We start from the raw sequence: 20,519 nt of genomic DNA, 5'->3' as shown, positions 1-20,519 counted from the left end.
CATTTTCTTATAATGTGAATAACATTGAATATGATATGGTGCCTAGATGCTGTGTTTGGGTGAGGCTATCCCCTGTCACATAATCACACCCCACATGGAAGCAATTACTTTAAGAAATGAACTGTAATGTGACCCTGTCTATGTTTTGCTTGCCTGACTGAGCGTGTATTAGATTACAGTACTTTATATTCATAACTTGATTCAGCTTTGGTGTTCAGTAAAAATATTCAGTATGTAAACTTGGCTCCAGAAAGCTGGTTAATTATGCTAGAGAACAACGGTGGGGTAATACCACAAGCATCAGATTCCATAACTATTAATAAGAATTCAGTCTGTTACTGCTGTGACTCTCTCCAAATGAGTGTGTGTGTGTGTGTGTGTGTGTGTGTGTGTGTGTGTGTGTGGAAACATGGGTCTAACTGATTTTTCAACATTTTTCTTGTTTTGTAGGAAATGGGCAGATCTTACAGTCACCTACAACTGGTCATTTACCTATATTCCTTAAGGTGGCCACCCATGTTACAATGTTGCTGTTTGTTGTTACCCCAATTTGATTAAAACGATCAGTTGTACCTAATAGTTGTAAAACGATCAGTTGTACTCTCTACCACAGTCTATCTGTCATGCTCCAAGCCTAGCAATTTTCAAATGTACCCTCAAGACACACCTTTTCAGACAAGCTTATAATTTGCTATAGCTAGAACTTAAAGAGACACTAAAGCGAAAAAAAAATGATGATATTATGATTTGTATGTGTAGTACAACTAAGAAATAAAACATTAAGATCAGATACATCAGTCTAATTGTTTCCAGTACAGGAAGAGTTAAGAAACTCCAGTTGTTATCTCTATGCAAAAAAAAGCCATTAAGCTCTACAACTTTCAAAGTCGTGGAGAGGGCTGTTTTCTGACTTTTATTATCTCAACTGTTAGTAAACAATTTTCTTTTTCTCTGCCAGAGGAGAGGTCATAAGTTCACAGACTGCTCTGAAAGAATAATTTTGAATGCTGAGTGGTGTGTAATCTGCACATATTATAGAATGGTGCAATGTTAGAAAAAACACTATATACCTGAAAATAAAAATATGAGAATATTTTCTTTGCTGCTAAACTTCTAGTAATTATTCATAGTACACAACCAATTCATTATATCATATATATTTTTCGCTTCAGTGTCTCTTTAAATCTGCCTGCCTCATCTGCTAAACCCTTTGTCTATTTCCCCAGTGTCTCAAGCCCACTACTCTCCAGATTGTAAGCTTGCAAGGGCAAGGACCTCCTCCTTTTTGTTTCCTGTTTCTTTTCTTTTTTTTCAACTTTCTTTTTATTAGCAAATTTAAAGAAGAATAACATGTACAAAATATTGTCACACACATATGATACACCAACCATGTGATTATACAGCATAAATGGAATTAAATAAGTCAGTTGATCAGCACTTTGTCTCAGTAGAAATTCATTTATTTAGGACATATCCCAACATAGTAAAAAGCAACACGCTGACATGTTTCGGACTCTCAGGTCCTTAAAGAAAACCTGAACTGGAAATTAAAAGTCAAAATAAACACACACAAGTCATACTTACCTCCTGTGTAGTCTACTCCTCAATCTCTTTTTCCTCTCCTGCGTCCTGTTTGTCCACTGTGATCAATGGAATTCTCTGTCCTCCATTTTGAAAATTGCCATTACACCATAACAGCTTTCTGGTCAGCACACAGTTAAACTGTAACATCACCCACTTGAGCCATAGGAAAACATGGACATATCAGTTCTCCTCTCAGCTGTAACTGACAGCAACTGATATATTTCAGTTCTGACAAAATATTGTCAGAACTGGAAGGGATCATTGTCAGAAGAAAATGGTGAGCTTCTGAGAGGAACTGACGGCAAGGTAACTACCAGTATGTAATGTTCATTTGAAGTTACATAGTTACATAGTTATTTTGGTTGAAAAAAGACATACGTCCATCAAGTTCAACCAGTACAAAGTACAATTCCAGCCCGTCCCCCACATACCCCTGTTGATCCAGAGGAAGGCGAAAAAACCCCCACAAGGCATGGTCCAATTAGCCCCAAAAGGGAAAAATTCCTTCCCGACTCCAGATGGCAATCAGATAAAATCCCTGGATCAACATCATTAGGCATAACCTAGTAATTGTAGCCATGGATGTCTTTCAACGCAAGGAAAGCATCTAAGCCCCCTTTAAATGCAGGTATAGAGTTTGCCATAACGACTTCCTGTGGCAATGCATTCCACATCTTAATCACTCTTACTGTAAAGAACCCTTTCCTAAATAAATGGCTAAAACGTTTTTCCTCCATGCACAGATCATGTCCTCTAGTCCTTTGAGAAGGCCTAGGGACAAAAAGCTCATCCGTCAAGCTATTATATTGCCCTTTGATTATATTGCCCTTTGATGTATTTATACATGTTAATTAGATCTCCTCTAAGGTGTCTTTTCTCTAGACTAAATAAACCCAGTTTATCTAACCTTTCTTGGTAAGCGAGACCTTCCATCCCACGTATCAATTTTGTAGCTCGTCTCTGCACCTGCTCTAAAACTGCAATATCTTTTTTGTAATGTGGTGCCCAGAACTGAATTCCATATTCCAGATATGGCCTTACTAGAGAGTTAAACAGGGGCAATATTATGCTAGCATCTCGAGTTTTTATTTCCCTTTTAATGCATCCCAAAATTTTGTTCGCTTTAGCTGCAGCGGCTTGGCATTGAGTACGATTATTTAACTTGTTGTCGATGAGTACTCCTAAGTCCTTCTCCAAGTTTGATGTCCCCAACTGTATCCCATTTATTTTGTATGGTGCTAGACCATTGGTACGACCAAAATGCATGACTTTACATTTGTTACACATTGAACTTCATTTGCCATGTATGTGCCCATATAGCCATCCTATCCAGATCCTGTTGCAATATGACACTATCTTCCTGAGAGTTGATGATTCTGCACAATTTTGTATCATCTGCAAAAATAGCAACATTGCTCACTACTGCATCTACTAGGTCATTAATAAATAAATTGAAGAGCACTGGACCCAGTACAGACCCCTGTGGGACCCCACTGCTAACAGTCTCCCATTTTGAGTACGATCCATTGACCACAACTCTTTGTTTTCTGCCCATTAGCCAGTTCTCTATCCATGCACATAAACTCTTCCCCAGTCCTTGCATCCTCAACTTTTGCACCAGACTTCTGTGGGGAACAGTGTCGAAGGCCTTTGCAAAGTCCAAGTATATCACATCTACAGCATTCCCAATATCCATATTAGCATTCACTACCTCATAAAAGCTGAGCATGTTAGTCAAACAGGACCTGTCTTTAGTAAACCCATGTTAATGCTGAGAACTAAGATTATTTTCTACTATGAAGTCATGTATAGTATCTCTTATTAACCCCTCAAATAGTTTTTATACAACTGATGTTAAGCTTACAGGTCTATAATTTCCTGGATCAGATTTTTTGCCCTTCTTAAATAATGGGAAAAACGTGGGCTGTACACCAATCCACTGGGACTCTGCCAGTTGCAAGAGAGTCACAAAAGATAAGATAAAGGGGCTTAGCTATAACTTAACTTAATTCTCTTAGGACCCGAGGATGCATGCTATCCGGGCCAGGTGCCTTGTCTATTTTTAATTTATTTAGTCTTGCCTTTACTTCTTCCTGCGTTAAGTATTTAATATTACAGTTAGAAGATTGAGACTCTTCTGCCTCTGTAATTTGCAACAGTGCTGTTTCCTTTGTGAAGACGGAAGCAAAGAAAGCATTTAATAACTCTGCCTTACCTTTGTCATCCACCATTGAGTTCCCACCCTCATCCTTTAGGATTCCTATACAGTCAACCTTTCTTTTTTTAGAGTTGATGTACTTGTAAAACTTTTTTGGGTTAGATTTGATATCCCTAGCGATTTGATTTTCAGCTTCGATCTTTGCCAGCCTAATTTCTTTTTTACAATTTTGATTGCACTCCTTATAATTGCTTAGTGCAGCCTCTGTCCCCTCCTGTTTTAAGACCTTATAGGCATTCCTTTTACTCTTCATTTTATCCCTAACCTTTCTATTCATCCATAGAGGCCTTTTTTTATTCCTAGACATTTTGTTTCCATATGGGATAAACATACTACAATATTGATTGAGAATATGTTTAAAAGCTTGCCATTTCCCTTCAGTGTCCTCCCCTTGTAGTACATTATCCCAGTTCACCAAACTTAGTGCCTGCCTAATTTGATTGAACTTTACTTTTCTAAGTTACCTCATGTTTTTATTTTAAATAATTTTACTCAATACAAGTTCCCTTTAATCATAGCCATGGCTATGATTAAGGACCTGAGAGCCAGAAACAATTAATAAACAGAAAACATTGTGTGTTTATAGCAAAATAAGTTGTGGTATATAGATTTGTGAGAAGCAATGTGGTGTTCAGTGGTAATTGTAATGATAAACAGCAACTGATGATCATGTGAGATATTGATAGATGTACAGAGATAGAAACTGGTGATAAATGTCACAGTGAAAACAAAGTTCTATGAAAATGCAAAATGGTCAAAAGTTGATTATTGAGTGAAAGATTGCCCTGCAGAAAGGTTTTCTAACCAACCATACTTTGTTCAACATTTACAATCTTTTTTTCCCGAAATTGTGGCAATCTCAAACATACATATGTGTTAAATCAAAACATTTCTTCAAAACTTCCAAACAACCAAAAAATTGGATTAAATTGTTTGACTTGAATCAAAAGAAAAATTGTAACATGTGTGGCCACCTTTACGGTGATCCAATGACTTCTGGGTCATAGATACTGTGTACCCTCTACATATAATGTATGATAAGCAGAAGAGTTAAAGCTAAAAATGGCTTTTCACTGGAATGAGATGGGCACAATACAAAGCATTGCTTTCAGTCTACCCGGTCCCCACACACTTGAGATCCTGGGTAGCCTCGCCCAGAACTTCTTTAGTATGGAAAGTTCTTCTTGTGATATTACTCACATGAACACACCCTTCAATGGCCCATAGACATCATAAGGCAGTTCATTTTTCAGAAATAGTTCTAACACCTCTAAGTCAGTTTTTCACCAGACTGTCTCATAAATGTAAACTCTTAGTTTAGCCAAGAATTAATGGTCCATGCAGTCAGACAGGAGGAAGAAATCATAGAACACAAAACAATATACTGCAGATACCCAAGAGCCACCATCAGGCTCCATCAGACTTTTCTGGGCCAAATACAAGCTAACGTCACTGTTTCCTACTTCCTGTATCCTAGCAACAGCATCGCTACATACACCCCTTATAACCAGGGGGAGAATTAGTAACCCATATAGAACGTTTGAGCCATCTACTGAAATTACAGATGAGTTCTCACATAACAGAGACATACGGTAAGTCTCACATTTCTGGTTTTCAGCAAAGCAGATCCCTAATTTTCAGCATCGTATTTTGGGACACAGTATAATGTTTTATTTTAATGATAGGAGTGATATAATATGCATAATAGTTAAAGCTAACCACAAGTACATTTTTTTTTTACTTAAAGTGGACCTGAACTCAAATTGTCCTCTCTGCGCTAAAAGATACACAACAGCATAATAAACTTTGAACCAAAAAAACATTTCTTTGTTACAGCTGATACAAATCCTAAAATAAATCTGTGCAGTTTCTACATCCTGATTCATGGAAGCAGACATATTGTTAACAGCCTCTGCTTTCAAATGAGCTTATCTGCCTTATCTGCCATGGCAGTCATGTGATACAGGGGAGAAGTCAAATTACAACTTGTGATTAGACACAAATGAGGGGGAATTAAACAGACTAAACTCTCTAAATATAGGGCGCATTTCTCTATGTTTTCCTGTTGTTTTTTGCAAGAGTTCAGGTCCACTTTAAAGGACCACAATCATTATTATTATTATTTTTATAAATTTTTATTTACATAGCGTCAACATATTCCGCAGCGCAATCATGAAAAAATGTACGATTTAAACTACATTTACCGTATTTTTCGGACTATAAGACGCACTTTTTCTCCTCTAAAAGTGGGGAGGAAAAGTGGGTGCGTCTTATAGTCCGAATACTAAATTTTGATTGGCTCTGTTCCACTCCTCTGTCTGCCCATCCCCTCCAGAGTGCTGTCCCTCATCCCCCTGTCCCATCAGTGTCCTCAGCAGCTCTTACATACTGTATGTATGCCGACGTTCTGGACACGAGTGTGAGGGCCACCGACATGCTGCACCAATCGACCCCTGCTGCTTGTTCCATCCATCACCGCCGCTGCCCGGACCGTTGAGAGACTGAAGATGTAGCATACCATACTGTATGTACACCGACGTTCGGGACACAAGTGTGAGGGCCACCCACATGCTGCTCCAATCGACCCCTGCTGCTTGTTCCATCCATCACCGCCGCTGCCCGGACCGTTGAGAGACTGAAGATAGTGATGCACGCCGAGCGACACTATCTATGCCCAGAGAGAAAGCATCGCATGCTGCGCGCCGCAAGTTTCAGAAGTACGGTCATGTCAGCAGGGGACGCATTAGCGAATCAGGCGGGGGGCGCTGCCCCAGCCTGCCAATGATGGCCGCTCACAGCTCCCTCTCCTGACTGGACGCGATTGTGTCAATCCCGGGACCAAGGCTTATCATTGGGGTCAGTGCACTGCAGTCAGGAGAGGGAGCTGTGAGCGGCCATGATTGGCAGGCTGGGGCAGCGCCCTCCGCCTGATTCGCTAATGCGTCCCCTGCTGACATGACCATACTTCTGAAACTTGCGGCGCGCAGCATGCAATGCTTTCTCTCTGGGCATAGATAGTGTCGTTCGGCGTGCATCACTATCTTCAGTCTCTCAACGGTCCGGGCAGCGGCGGTGATGGATGGAACAAGCAGCAGGGGTCGATTGGAGCAGCATGTGGGTGGCCCTCACACTCGTGTCCCGAACATCGGCACCCCGGCAGCCACGTGATGCATCCGTGTGGATGCAGGAACCCGCAATGAGCAGTGTGCTCGACCCTGCCAGAGGAGGTGATGGAGGCCACATGTCCCGTCCACCTGGAATATGGCCGCAGCTCCCGACAGGTGCACCACTGTCCAGAGCCTGGCATGCACAGGCCCCGCAGGATTGGGAGGGGAGAAGGGGGAAGTCATCCACACAGGGAACCCATCTTGGATACCGGTAAGCTTCCAGCACAGGATAATGGGGGACAGTACACTGGAGACAGCACACTGGGGACTGGGGTGGAGGACAGGGGATAACTGACATATGACAGAGGACACACTATAACGTGGGAGGACACAGAGACAGAGGATGCAGGTTGACATGGGGACACAGGACAAAGGGAGATGGAGAACATAGGAGGAAACCGTGACACCAGGTAAAATGAAGGCACAATGGGGACAATAATTGAGGAGAGAAGGTCTATAAGATGCTCCTGGACCATGGACAGACCAGGTTTAGTATTTTTTTTTTCCTTGGTTTTTGTCCTCAAAATTTGGGTGCGTCTTATAGTCCGGAGCGTCTTGTAGTCCGAAAAATACGGTATATGAATATAAATATTATTGTATGTAAAATTTAAATTTGTTTCAGAGAAAATGCAATGTAAAATACTTATATCTTATAAAGCTGTTACTTATAGTAGGTGGTAAAAATTTAACAGCTGTGGAAAGTTTGAGGCCTTTTTTACACACAATCCATAAGGATATGCATCTTACGTCAGGATTTTTAGTGCTTAACCACTTAACGACCGCCTAACGCCGATAGGCGTCGGCAGGTCGAAGTGGTGTTACCATGGAAACCATGTCAGTTCACGGAGGGTGTCTCTGTGAACAGCCTGCGAGCCTCCGATCACGGCTCGCAGGCTTAATGTAAACACGCGGGGAAAAAAATCCCCGCTGTTTACATCATACGGCGCTGCTGCTCAGCAGCGCCGTAAAGGAGATCGGCGATCCCCGGCCTCTGATTGGCCGGGGATCACTGGCATCTGATAGGCTGAAGCCTGTCAGAGGCGGCGCAGGATGGAATACCATTCTGTGCCGCCCAGAAAGAAAAGGGGAAGGAGGGAAAGAGAGGGAGGCTGGGAATCGCTGCGGAGGGGGGCTTTGAGGAGCCCCCCCGCTACACGCAGGTAGCCGGCGGCGATCAGACCCCCCCCCCAGCAGGACATCTCCCTAGTGGGGAAAAAAGGGGGGAAGTCTGGTCACCCTGCCTGCAAAGTGATCTGTGCTGTGGGCTGGAGAGCCCACGCAGCACAGATCACAGAAACACAGCCCGGTTCTTAAGTGGTTAAAGTGTACCGGAGACCATAGCATTTCCTTGTTAAAGTTGATGCAAATCCTGCAATAAATCTGCAGTTTGTCTACTTCCTGCTTTCATGGAAGCAGACATATTGTTTACATCCTGTGTTTACCGATTAGCATCCTGTCCTGGCAGTCAGCTGACACAACGGAGGGATCAAATTACAACTTGTGCTTAGTCACAGATGATGGGGAATTAGACAGGCTAAACTCTTGCTAAACTCTTTAAATACATACAGGGTGCATTTCTATATATTTTCCCTTTGTCCTGTGGAAGGTCCACTTAAAAAGGAAATAAATATGGCAGCCTCTATTTCCCTCTATATTCAGGTGTCCTTTAATAATCAGATGCCGTATGTGCTGCCAGTGGAGAAGGCAGTGCTGGATTTTGCAGCACACTCAGTACACAATATTTTGGAGCATTTAGGGTCGACCATAAAAACCTGGATCTTTCCCAAAGACCTGACTGGTTGTATTGTTTCACATGTTTAAACAAATGCATTCATGCCACTGTGTTCATACTTTTGATAAGATAAACAGTTACCATCTGTTCTCCATAGCCGAGCCTCCTAGGACACTAAGCTGTGTGAAACATGGAAGAACACAAGAAAGTTCTGCATATGCACAACTTCCATCTATCATATCCATTCTGGACAGAATAAAGGGAAAGGAACGAGACCCCCTCTGTATGTAATGCTGTACAGATGTGGCCAAAGGCTATACCTATTTCTAGTAAACAGTACTGCACAGTGTTCTTCCATCTAGGTAAGTGCTGTTGTCCAAATTTGCATTAATATGAATTATATTATTAAAAAAATAAACATGTTTTAGTCTTTTTTATAAGAATTAATACTGTCCCTTTCCCAAGGCTTTACCATATTTTGTAGTGTTAACACTTTTCAATGGCTAGGTGTTTGCTTTTGGGGTGGTTTTCAAAAAACATTATTTTTGTGATGGTAAAATGAGCACCATAGTACTCTATGTGACTTTTAGACAAAGTACACATATGTTCTCATAGGTGCCATTCAGCTTTTGTTTTGCATAGCATTTTGTGTAGGTGAATAACATAACTTCAAAAACCAAAGCAGAACTATTAATCACGCCACATAAAACTGACCATTACCAGGTGTGTTTCCTTTTAAAATCATATATACCTGTGCTCATGCTGTGGATTGTTGTTGAAGTCTCCCTGCAGCTCTGTTCCCTTCGAATTTAATATCATTGAGGCCCACTGTGGAAACTCTTCTTAAAGGGAACTTTAACTGAGAGGGTTATGGATGTTTCCTTTGAAACAAAACCAGTTGCTTGTCAGTCCTGCTGATCTCTTTGACTGCAATAGTGACTGAATCACACACCTGAAATAAGCATGCAGCTAATCAATCCAATCTGACTTCAGTCAGAGCACCTGATCTGCATGCTTGTAGAGGGGCTGTGGCTAAATGTATGAGAGACACGGGATCAGCAGGATAATCAGGCATCTGGTATTATTTTAAAAGGAAAAATGCATATCCTTGTCAGTTTAGGTTCCCTTTAAGTATAAAAGAACCCTACGGCTGGCCAAACACATATTGATTTTTCTGGATGATTTGGTCCCTTTCAACAAACTTTTTAGCAATTTTCCGTCCTGCACATGTCCAATTGATCATCTTTTGACTGGTTTCAGACAGTTTAGGTTGATTGAGCATGTTGGAAAACATCCATTCTCTGAAAGCAAGTCAAGATCAAGTGAAAAATTTGGTAGAGAATGTGTTACTCTGTAATCAATTTCCGATGGTCGGGGGCGCAATTGATTGCTTGCCATATTGGATCATTATTGCCCCACGAATAGCTAGCTATAGTTGTTCCAGGTAAGATTATACCTTTTTAGAAATTGTAACCAAGAACAAATCATACCACTGAGAACTTTTTGTTACAGTCATTTCCTTTCTAGTTGTAAAAAGCACAGTAAAAATATGCATGTCAGATGTACCATCTGCTATCCCCCCCTTTCCCCCGAACATGCCAGTATGAAGGAAACGGAGATAAAAGAAACACATTTAGTCACTGACGGTTGTACTTCTGATCCTGCATCATCATAATGCTAAATAATGCTTGGAAATACTACAACGTGACTCTAGCGCTTTATCCATCTTCCTAACATTAATTGTTGTCTTGAAATGCCTAAGTGAAATCTGTTCAGGTACTTGTCTGTCAGCTACACTAGTATTAAGCCATGAAATACTTCGATGTGGTTTTCCAGTTCAGAAAAAGTTATTTTACAGCCGCGTTGAAGCTGTAAATAGAATGGGATTGTTTCCAGATACAAAACAGAGATTCAGGAAAATGCAAAGCAGATCTGCAGAGTCCGGTACTCCTGTGAGGGCAGTAATATGTATCACAAAGAAGAATGAATACACTGACTGACTGGGACTCACAGATGCAGAATGCTCTCCATTCTTCACATAAGTAACATTTTACCGCTTCCAGATAACAATGAAGGCAACTAAAGTATCTTTGAGTGTACCTTAAAGGAAACCTGAAATAAAAAGAATTAAAGCATTCCTTTAGCCCCCTTTAGGCCGTTGGCTCCCTTGTCGTCCTCCCAGGCTACTCTAATCGTCAACTGGCCGGCCCAGTCTCTTCTTTCAGTTGCAGTGAGTCTTGCTGTACTGCACATGCATAGACGCCTGCACACCCATTGCAGTACTAGTGCGCAATTGCAGAATGCTCAAGACAAGGGGAGCGCGTGTGTGCGTCCGGGCCACGCATGCACAGTACAACACAACTGAGATGACTGGAAGAAGAGACCAGGCCTTCCAGCGAATGATTGGAGCAGGCCACGAGGATGGCGAGGGCGCCAATGGCCTAAAGGGGGCTGAAGGTAGCCCCACATAATTATAAATGCTTTAATAATTATTGTTTTAGGTACACTTTAAGTCCCAGCAGAATTACAGTATGGCAAAACGTTTCCTTGCTCCTTATCGCCCAAACGGTTATCCTATCTGCTCCTGTTCCAAATTAATATCATCTGTATCTGCTTGGCTGAGGAGCCAATGAGGCGAAGCTACCATCTATAAGATTATGACTGAACGCCTATAAGTCAGAATCCCCCCTAAACATGACGATACCGCAGTGCCGAGGAGCCCAGGTCGGCCTGAGATAGCCGGTCCCCCTCCCGTGGGGGGACCTGGCACGTAGAGCCTCTCGCCTTGGGACCGGAGTGTGGACGGAAGTGGGTCACCTCTCTCCGAGAGAGCATCGCATGTTATCTGTATAAAATCCTAAGCAGGGCCTGGGCCAAGGCAGAGGCGAGATAGGCTCCAGCATCAGGGCGCAGCGTAGGAGGGGGGCACACAACTTACTCAGCTATCATTCCTCTATTGTGTTTGAAGCAGAGAGAAATAAAAAAACAGGATATATAGTGGTGACTGCAAGCCAGATAACTAGAGATTAAGGTGTTGGGGGCCCTGGGGCGCCTCTTACTAATAGCAGTCAGTGTGTGATGGCTGGGAGGGAGGGATGGGGGGGCGCACTTTGATGTCTCAGCCTTGGGTGCTGAAGGATCTTGTCCCGGCTCTGATCCTAAGTTTCCCCCAGATCACAGTGCTGTTTCACTGTGAACTGCCAATGCACGTGCTTTCACAGTTCGTCCTGCAACTTATATAACTGTTTTTTCACAAATATATATTTCATTCTTCGGACCTTTCTGATTCCACAATCCCTCTTTTTCTTTTGACCAAATAACTTTTCACTATGTTCTTTTATTTTATCGATAAATAAAGTTACATTTATTTTAATAATTGTCTTCAATTTATAGCTATTAGATGATGTTATGAAACCTACCATACATCATTCAATTTTCCACAGCCAATCAGATCTTTATAGAAAAAAAAAACAGGAAAATCAACTTCTTTTTTTCTGATTGGGAAAAGCATTTTTTTATTTTTAATAAATCTGATGATTTTATTGAAAAACATGGAAAAAACAATTTACTTGATTGTATTGATTGTGGTCAGTTTAAGGCTCCCTGCACACTGCAAATCCGTTTTCTGATTCTGATTCCGATTCCGTTTCCGATTTTCAATTCCGATTTTCCCTGAATGCATTCAACAGAAAAACGGATCAAAAAACGCAGCATGCAGTAAAGATTAAACATCGGAATCGGAGGTAAAAACCGATTAAAAAGCGGAATCGGAATCAGAAATGCATAGAGTGTGCAAGAGGCCTAAGGCTGTTAAAGAGACTCCGTAACAAAAATTGCATCCTGTTTTTTATCATCCTACTAGTTCCAAAAGCTATTCTAATGTGTTCTGGCTAACTGCAGCACTTTCTACTAACACAGTCTCTGTAATAAATCAATGTATCTTTCCCCTGTCAGACTTGTCGGCCTGTGTCTGGAAGGCTGCCAAGTTCTTCAGTGTTGTGGTTCTGCTATGAACTCACTCTTTCAGGCCCCTTTATGCACACTGCCTGTGTATTATTTAGATTAGAGCAGCTTCTCTCTTATCTTTTACAAGCTGGATAAATCGTCCTCTGAGCTGGCTGGGCTTTCACATACTGAAGAATTACAGACAAGGGCAAAGCTGTTTGCAGGAGAAAAACAAGCAGCCTGAAACTTCAGTGCATGAGAACTGCAGGGGGGAAGAAACACACAATGATCTCTTGAGATTCAAAAGGAAGGGTGTATACAGCCTGCTTGTGTATGGATGTATTTTCTATGTGTGGACATACTGTACATCAACCTACTTCCTGTTTTGGTGGCCATTTTGTTTGTTTATAAACAAACTTTTTAAAACTGTTTTTAACCACTTTTAATGCGGCGAGGAGCGGCGAAATTGTGACAGAGGGTAATAGGAGATGTCCCCTAACGCACTGGTATGTTTACTTTTGTGCGATTTTAACAATACAGATTCTCTTTAAGGTTCATCTTCCAGCTTTTCATAATTAAAGACAGGTAAAACCTATTTCTAGCTCCCCACAAGAAAGGTTCCTGACCACTCATATGATTATATCCACTAAAGCACTAATTACAGAAAATTGGAAATCACATTATGTAGCCGACATTCAAGAAGTACTCCATAGAGTAGATTCCTGACTGGATGCTGAAAAATCACTGGCGATCTGACTAGCCTCTCTTCCCACCTTTCTAAGGAAAGCTTCCCCCTAAGCAACTCATTTACCCAGACATTCAGCATCATCTAGTCTATAACTGAAGGACAATATGAAGGTTTGGCTGGTATCAGCTAAAATTTCCCTATTTAAACCTCTTAAGCCCTTGGAATCCCACCCCAAGTAAGTAGTCAATCTACCATAAGTGCATAAATCTGATACTGCCTTACAGCTCTAGCCCAATACACAATACTACTTTCATCTCTCTCCTTCACCCGCCATCCCTAAAATGGCGGATCGCTTCAGCCAAGAGCATTGTTTTCCCCACTTACCCAGCCTCCATGTGACATTACAACTGCACTGCTCTGTCACTGTCACCTATCCCCCCCCCCTCCCACCGGCATAGAAACAGTACACATAGCTAGCTTGCAGGCTAGTGACGTATCTGTCAGTTTTGGTCTTGCAATGTCACCCAAGGAATCAGGTACTTATCCACGCTGGGCAGCATTGATTTCACATGTGTATTGGCTTTTAGTCTATGAGAGAGACTTATGGCTATGGCAAGATTAGATTGTAAACGCCTCTGAGGAACAGCTTGTGGCATAGCTATATATTGTATAAATTGCTGCATACTTTGTCAGTATTATATATATACACAATACATGTTACATACAGATTCATACAGATTCACAGCTTAGAGTTTATGTTTCCAGGTTTGAACTCTAGCAAGTTCAGCCACAGGCAGTTACATCAGTGTGTCCCCCTGTGATTTGTGCATACTGTATACATTACATATTATTTAACAATATTTAATACTGTGCCACACCTCCAAGGAGTTATACTCTGAGGATTATCAAACTTCAGGGGGATTATTAGCAAGGCTTTGAGAGGAGACAGAAGGATCGGTTTTACATGATAATGAGATGTAGAAGGAGCTTTATTGAATACCATCATAAAAACTACAAGATGACATAAACCCAGCCTGTTCATACACATATTTTTTATACCAGACAAATGCAAAAGGTAAAAAAACAGTAGATTCTCCTTCTGTCAAGCTTCTCTGCATTTTCCCTTCTGTAGTCAGAAAGAGAGATTAAGACTTCTAGTAGGCTGGAATCATCTGCTGTTCTGACTCACGAGTACATACTACTAGCACGCTAACATGTGGCTGGTGACAGCGAATGCAGACATCTTGTTATGCATGGAATCTGTAGTCATTTCTGCCACTTATGGCTTATGGGTATCTGAGTCAGTAGTCTCCCAGTAACTATGACTAATCTGCCTGTCTGGAAACATTCCCAGCTCATTACAAGAGGTATACGACTCACTTCATAGTCATAACATGTCTCTTCAAACAAACACATCTATTTCTCAAAACTCATGAAAGCACAAGCAGCAGGTTGGCTGAAAGAGTCTTCTCCACTGTATTTAATGCTTGAATGTACTTACAGCAATATAAACAGCTTACTGATGGCATGCCATCTCTTACAGCTCATTTGGTGATACACCAGATCTCACCATTGCCTAAACTGGATTAACACTGAGAAAGGCACTCCACCACCACTATCAGGGTCTTACTGACCACTAACCACTTGAGGACCAGCCACGTGAGTCACATAGTTAATTCTTGGACCATAAAGTAAGCACTGTGAAAGTCTGTGATATGCCCTCTCCCAGCTCTGCAGAGGTTAATGGATCCCTATCATATAATGCAGCACCTCTTTTTTAGAGCTGACATAAGGGTCAGGTAAGACGGGCCTGGGGCATATATATTTTTATACACTATACACACCTGGGGTGCCTCACACCCAATGATGCTAGAGTATGCCACGGCCAAAAGCTGAGGGCTGGCTACATAGAAAGAGGTTGGGCTGTGGCGGAGGTAATCCCACAGAAAAAATGTCATGCCATTTTTTCGGAATGGGGCGGGGCCTTCTTCTTATGTGTCACAAAGTGGGTGAGTAAATAGTAAAGCCACTGTCCATATCCATTGTTGTATATGGAGACAGTGTGACTGACAATATCTTTAAGTTACACTGGAGTTACGTTTTAATAATTATAAATGTAGCACTGCACACAGCAACACCACACCCAAAAATAAAACCATACCCAAAACATACAGAAGTTCATTGGCTTCTCCTTAAATTGGCCCTAGATTACAATGGACATAGGACTATGATAGAGATTAGATGGAGAGCCCTTCAAAGTGAAGCAGGTGATTTAGATGCGGTGCGTGCCTGGTAATTTAGGTGCTGGAGCTGACGAAAGCCAGCGCCTACTAAATCATTTAAGCAGGCGAAGACCATGGCTATGGACAGTGCCTGACTTTGGCCAGCACCTGTGAAGTAATTTGGGCACCAGATTTTGCTATTATAGTCCAACCCCCTTGGGATTGTGGCGGTGAAAGCGGCTATGGTCTACTGCGGGTGGGATTTCAGCAGTAGGCACTGAGGGTTTCAGCTACATTAGCTGCAGAGGCTAGTGTAAGGTCAAGATATCTGACCTAAGAGGAGCCCCTGATGTGTCCTGATGACGAAACACATTGAGCAGAGCTTATGGCGGCATTGTGGAGACATGTTTTAACTGATATGTGCATCACTTTTACCATTGGCTTGTGAGTGCAGTTCATGGAATTTATGTTATTGATTGATGATTGTTGAGCGCTGTTCAAACACTTAATCTATTTGAAAATAATACAGTGTATTTTTGGAGCATTTTTTTTTACTAGAGACTTAGATAAACTCTTTACAATATTTACATTTCACATATATTTCCTATTAGATTAGCTTTATCTTAGTCAATTTATATCTAAAGAAAAGAAATGAGTCAGCCTCAACCAGATCCATTTTTTAATTGTTGTGAAACCACGCAAGTGCCCAACAAATGCTACTTGTACCCCCAGGGGCACTTCTGATGGGTTCAGGGTACTTGGGTTTAAAGGAGCACTATGATGATAACTGTAACATTTAATTAATGTATATACAGTATATAATATGTTGGTTTTTTTTTTTTCATTTTAAATCCCCTTTCACAATTTGTATGTAAAACAAACAAAACATAAGAAAGGATGACCACCTACCGTAATCTTCCATGAACATTTGCTATTGGGTGGGTACACTCCTGGAAAGCCTTCACTTCCTAATACTCCACTTTCTCCAGTTAGATTTCCACCACAGGTAAACTGATGCCTGCACAGAAAAGGTATATAAGTAACCAGCAATCTGCTACAAATATAGACTCCATGTGATTGGGAGGAGACAACACACAACAAGACAGAGAAGAGCAAACCTCATATGCTAATTTAATAACCCACAACAGTCAATAAGATCACACTTTTTATTAGTTCCAGCCATCAGTGCAACACTTGATGACTTTGTCTCCTTTCTCCAGCTGATACATCCTCATTTCATACCATGGCTCTCCTTTGGCCCCTGCTGGACCATGTATTATTTTACTAAACGTGGACTCAAGGTGAGAGTGATATGGAGGCTGCCATATTTATTTCCTTTTAAACAATACCAGTTGCCTGGAAGCTCTGTTGATCTATTTGACTGCAGTAGTGTTCCATTAGATTGTAAGCTCGCAAGGGCAGGGTCATCCTCCTAATGTTTACTGTTCTTGTAACAATATTTGTGCTGCTTGGAACTCTGCTGGACATTTGTTAGTTGTATCTATGTTCCCCTTGTCGTCTTATTGTGCTTTGTAAAGAGCTGCGGAATATGTTGGCGCTATATAAATAAATAATAATAATAATAATAACACAAGAAAAAAGCATGCAGCTAATCTTGTCATGTGCTTGTTTAGGGTCTATGGCTGAAAGTATTAGAGGCAGATGATCAGCAGGATAACCAGGCAACTGGTACTAAATTTTGACTGAATGTGATAAAGATTCTCCTCTTGAAGTGTAAGACTGTACACAAACCTAGCAAATGGCTACCTAATAGGCATAGTTACTTGATTAAACAACCTTTTTATTCATTAAAAACATTCCATGAAATCCTTGTGACACAGTGGACTCTCTGTAGGCTATAGAAGGTCTTTGAGTCGTCTTATCTGACAAAGGTGACATCCATATGAGAGATACTCAATATCCCAATTCACAGAAGACAGTTGGCATGATTTAGTAACCGCCATGATAAATGAATAAAAATGAATACAAATAAACCTAGTGTTGTTGCTTGTGTGCTCAGTCCTTCTCACTCTAGCCACACAGACACACGGGTATCCTTATTTCTTTATTTCTGTACATGTCAGTCTTCCTATATAAACTCATCCTAGCATTAACCTTTATTTTCATTAAATCATTACAGTAAGAATAAAAACACCAATAAAGGGAAAAAGCACATTTAAACCTATAGCCTGCCACCCTTCTCAACTTCCTCTTTCAGGTTTGTCTGCAGCATTGTGGTGACAGTGATAAAGATCTATCCAAAGTTTTGTTTCAATATGCCCACCACATGTTTTCCCTCCTGGTAACTTGTACTGTACTACAGAAGGTAAGAGGAGCAGCTTTGATTGACACACCATGATCCCTTTACCCTTTCTATGCCTTTGAACATTCACTGGTGGCAATGGAGAAAATGGACATTTGGGAGAGGTCAGAGGGAATGAGCAGAGGACCAGGGACCAACGGGAGTCGCACTTGGATGGGAAGGTGATATTTTCTCCTCATGGCATTTCCCTTGGCTTCCTCTTCCCAGTGGCAACTATCGCTAGGAGAGGAAGGGAAGAAGACTCCCAGATGGGTCTCACACAGGTTTAACTGCCGGAGAGAAGCTTTAGCTAGAAATTTTTTTTTTTATTTCTGTATCCTTTACCTCACATCCTGGTCTCAGTGATAAGAGCAACTAAGACGGTTAGTGAGGGGAAATCTCCTCAACATAAACGCAAAACCCAACAATGGTTGCAATATTTCCTCACTCAGTCTAAAGCTAAAATAAACACTCTGGCTGGAGGCCTGCTCTACTTTATTGCTGCATGCCAAATTACCGTAACCATTCCAAAAATGATATATAGATAGATAGATAGATAGATAGATAGATAGATAGATAGATAGATAGATAGATAGATAATGTATATATCCCATAAACCTTTTTTTAAAATAAAAAATATTTTAATATAGTTATTCTAATCTTAAGTTTTTTTAACCTTTTTTTTATTTCAAAATAGGTCATCATTACAGTAATAGTAGACCACAACAATATACATGGCAACAGAGAAACAGAGAATACTTTTGCAAAGCAAGACAAGCCCTATCATTCGCAGTTTATTTCAAATGAACAATCATTAAGAGCTCATCCTAGATGAAAGAAACAGAACAGTTGGAGAGGTAAGCATAAGCTCCTGACTAACCAACTCTTTATCAGGTTTTCATAGTGCAGAACCATAACTGTCATCTATATCCAGCAGATGTATGCCAACATAAAGAACTTGTATCATCTGCAACAATCAGGGTAATAGCCAGCTCCCTTTGCCTGGAGAGGGTAATGCCCAGCTCCCTTTGCCTGGAGAGGGCAAAAGACACCAAATGAAAAACAAAGAATAAGTAGAAAAGAGTAAAAGGAAAGAAACCAAAAGTCGGTGTAACGAATGCGGAATAATCTCCGTGATCAGCGCACAAGGCGTGCGCTGACACGGCGGAAATCCTCCACAAGCGTATGAAGGGGGGAACCCAGCTTTGGTGCAAGCACCAGTAGAGGACAATTCCCACCGGCAGATGACGCTGTGGAGTGCAGACGAGTACAACCGCTGCACGGCCACAGATGCCAGATGGGGATTGTACAGATCAAGACAATGCGGGGCTGAACAGCCCTTAAAGAGAAAGAGCACAGGTACAGGATGAATGTGTGTTCACCAATCTAGTTGCGACCCTGAGACTGTGAACACACATCAGCAGAAACAAAAGTAGGAACGCGATCGCGAGAAGGGCGATCGCCAGAAGTGACACAAGACAGATCAGAACAGAACACGAGAGGAGCAAAGGCACAGCAAACGACAATGAGAAGTAACTAAAATAACAAAGGCTAACTAAAAGCGAATACCGCACTCATTCACAACAGCGAAATCGTTTACAGTGCGGTCTCCGCGTGTTAAGCACAACAGAGACAAGCACGCCTAACTAACCACCGACAGACAAACACGAAACAGAGAACGCGAGTGCTTGCTTAACGGTTACCTCACCGAGCCTACAGCAAGCGTTCGTATCAGACAAGACAGACAAACGGAAAACAGGAATAAGCTAGGAAGGATCCACAGCCGCTACGGCTAGGGGCTAGTGCGATCCAAGCAAGACAGGCGGATGAGATAGCTGGTAGCAACCGCTGCTCCAGCTATACTCCAAGAAAACAGAACAGAAGGATCCACAGCACTAGCGCAAGGCTAGTGCGATCCAGGCAAGACAGATCAGAAGGATCCACAGCACTACCGCTAGAGGCTAGTGCGATCCAGGAAAACAGAACAGAAGGATCCACAGCGCTAGCGCAAGACTAGTGCGATCCAAGCAAGACAGATCAGAAGGGGCTACCGGTAGCAACCGCTGCCCCGGTTAGCACCCAGACAAACAGAACGACTTCCTATCGACCACCGCTGGGACAGGACAATCGCAACAGACAGACAAAACAGATATACAATCTAACTGCACTAGGATACTGCCTAGTACAGTTCCAAGATTTACTCTAAGATAACTTTAACAAGAAATAGCATGGCTGACACTCTAGGAGTGTTTACAACAAACCCTGAAGGAATGACCAGCAAAGGATTGTGGGTGATCCCAACCTTTATACTGCCAGCAGCTAGATGATTTGCATAACCAATGTATGCAAATCCCTCAGCAGCAGAGCAGGTCTGGAACTTGCAAGACAAAGCCAGGTCTCTTATCCAGAGACCTGCATCCCTCAGACACAAGGAATGGTCAAACAGCTGTCAGTATGACTATCTACCAAGAGCAGGGGCAGAATCTTGGAGAGGTACAGAAACCCCCTGAGTCTATAACTATACCACCATTTAGCTAAAATGCCTGGTTTTATTTCATGTACTGTTTTTGTGTCTTTCCACTCTCATGCATGTACAATTGTCATGCGTACCGTAATCTTCCTTCAATTTGATTTTCATCTCCATGTCATGTTAGGCAGATA

The 20,519-nt window shown here is 41.7% G+C and overlaps 1 protein-coding gene across 1 annotated transcript in view; it reads right to left on the bottom strand.

Moving 5' to 3' along the window:
• The window catches only part of PCOLCE2 (procollagen C-endopeptidase enhancer 2), an 83,500-nt gene that overhangs the window by 39,436 nt on the left and 23,545 nt on the right, over positions 1–20,519 (bottom strand). The window contains exon 2 of the mRNA XM_068279250.1: positions 16,466–16,574. Coding sequence (XP_068135351.1) covers positions 16,466–16,574 — 109 coding nt within the window. The remainder of the gene's footprint in view (positions 1–16,465; positions 16,575–20,519) is intronic.

Source organism: Hyperolius riggenbachi, chromosome 4 (assembly GCF_040937935.1).
Source record: "Hyperolius riggenbachi isolate aHypRig1 chromosome 4, aHypRig1.pri, whole genome shotgun sequence".
Classification (NCBI taxonomy): domain Eukaryota; kingdom Metazoa; phylum Chordata; class Amphibia; order Anura; family Hyperoliidae; genus Hyperolius; species Hyperolius riggenbachi.
This window is presented reverse-complemented; position numbering and strand designations above follow the sequence as displayed.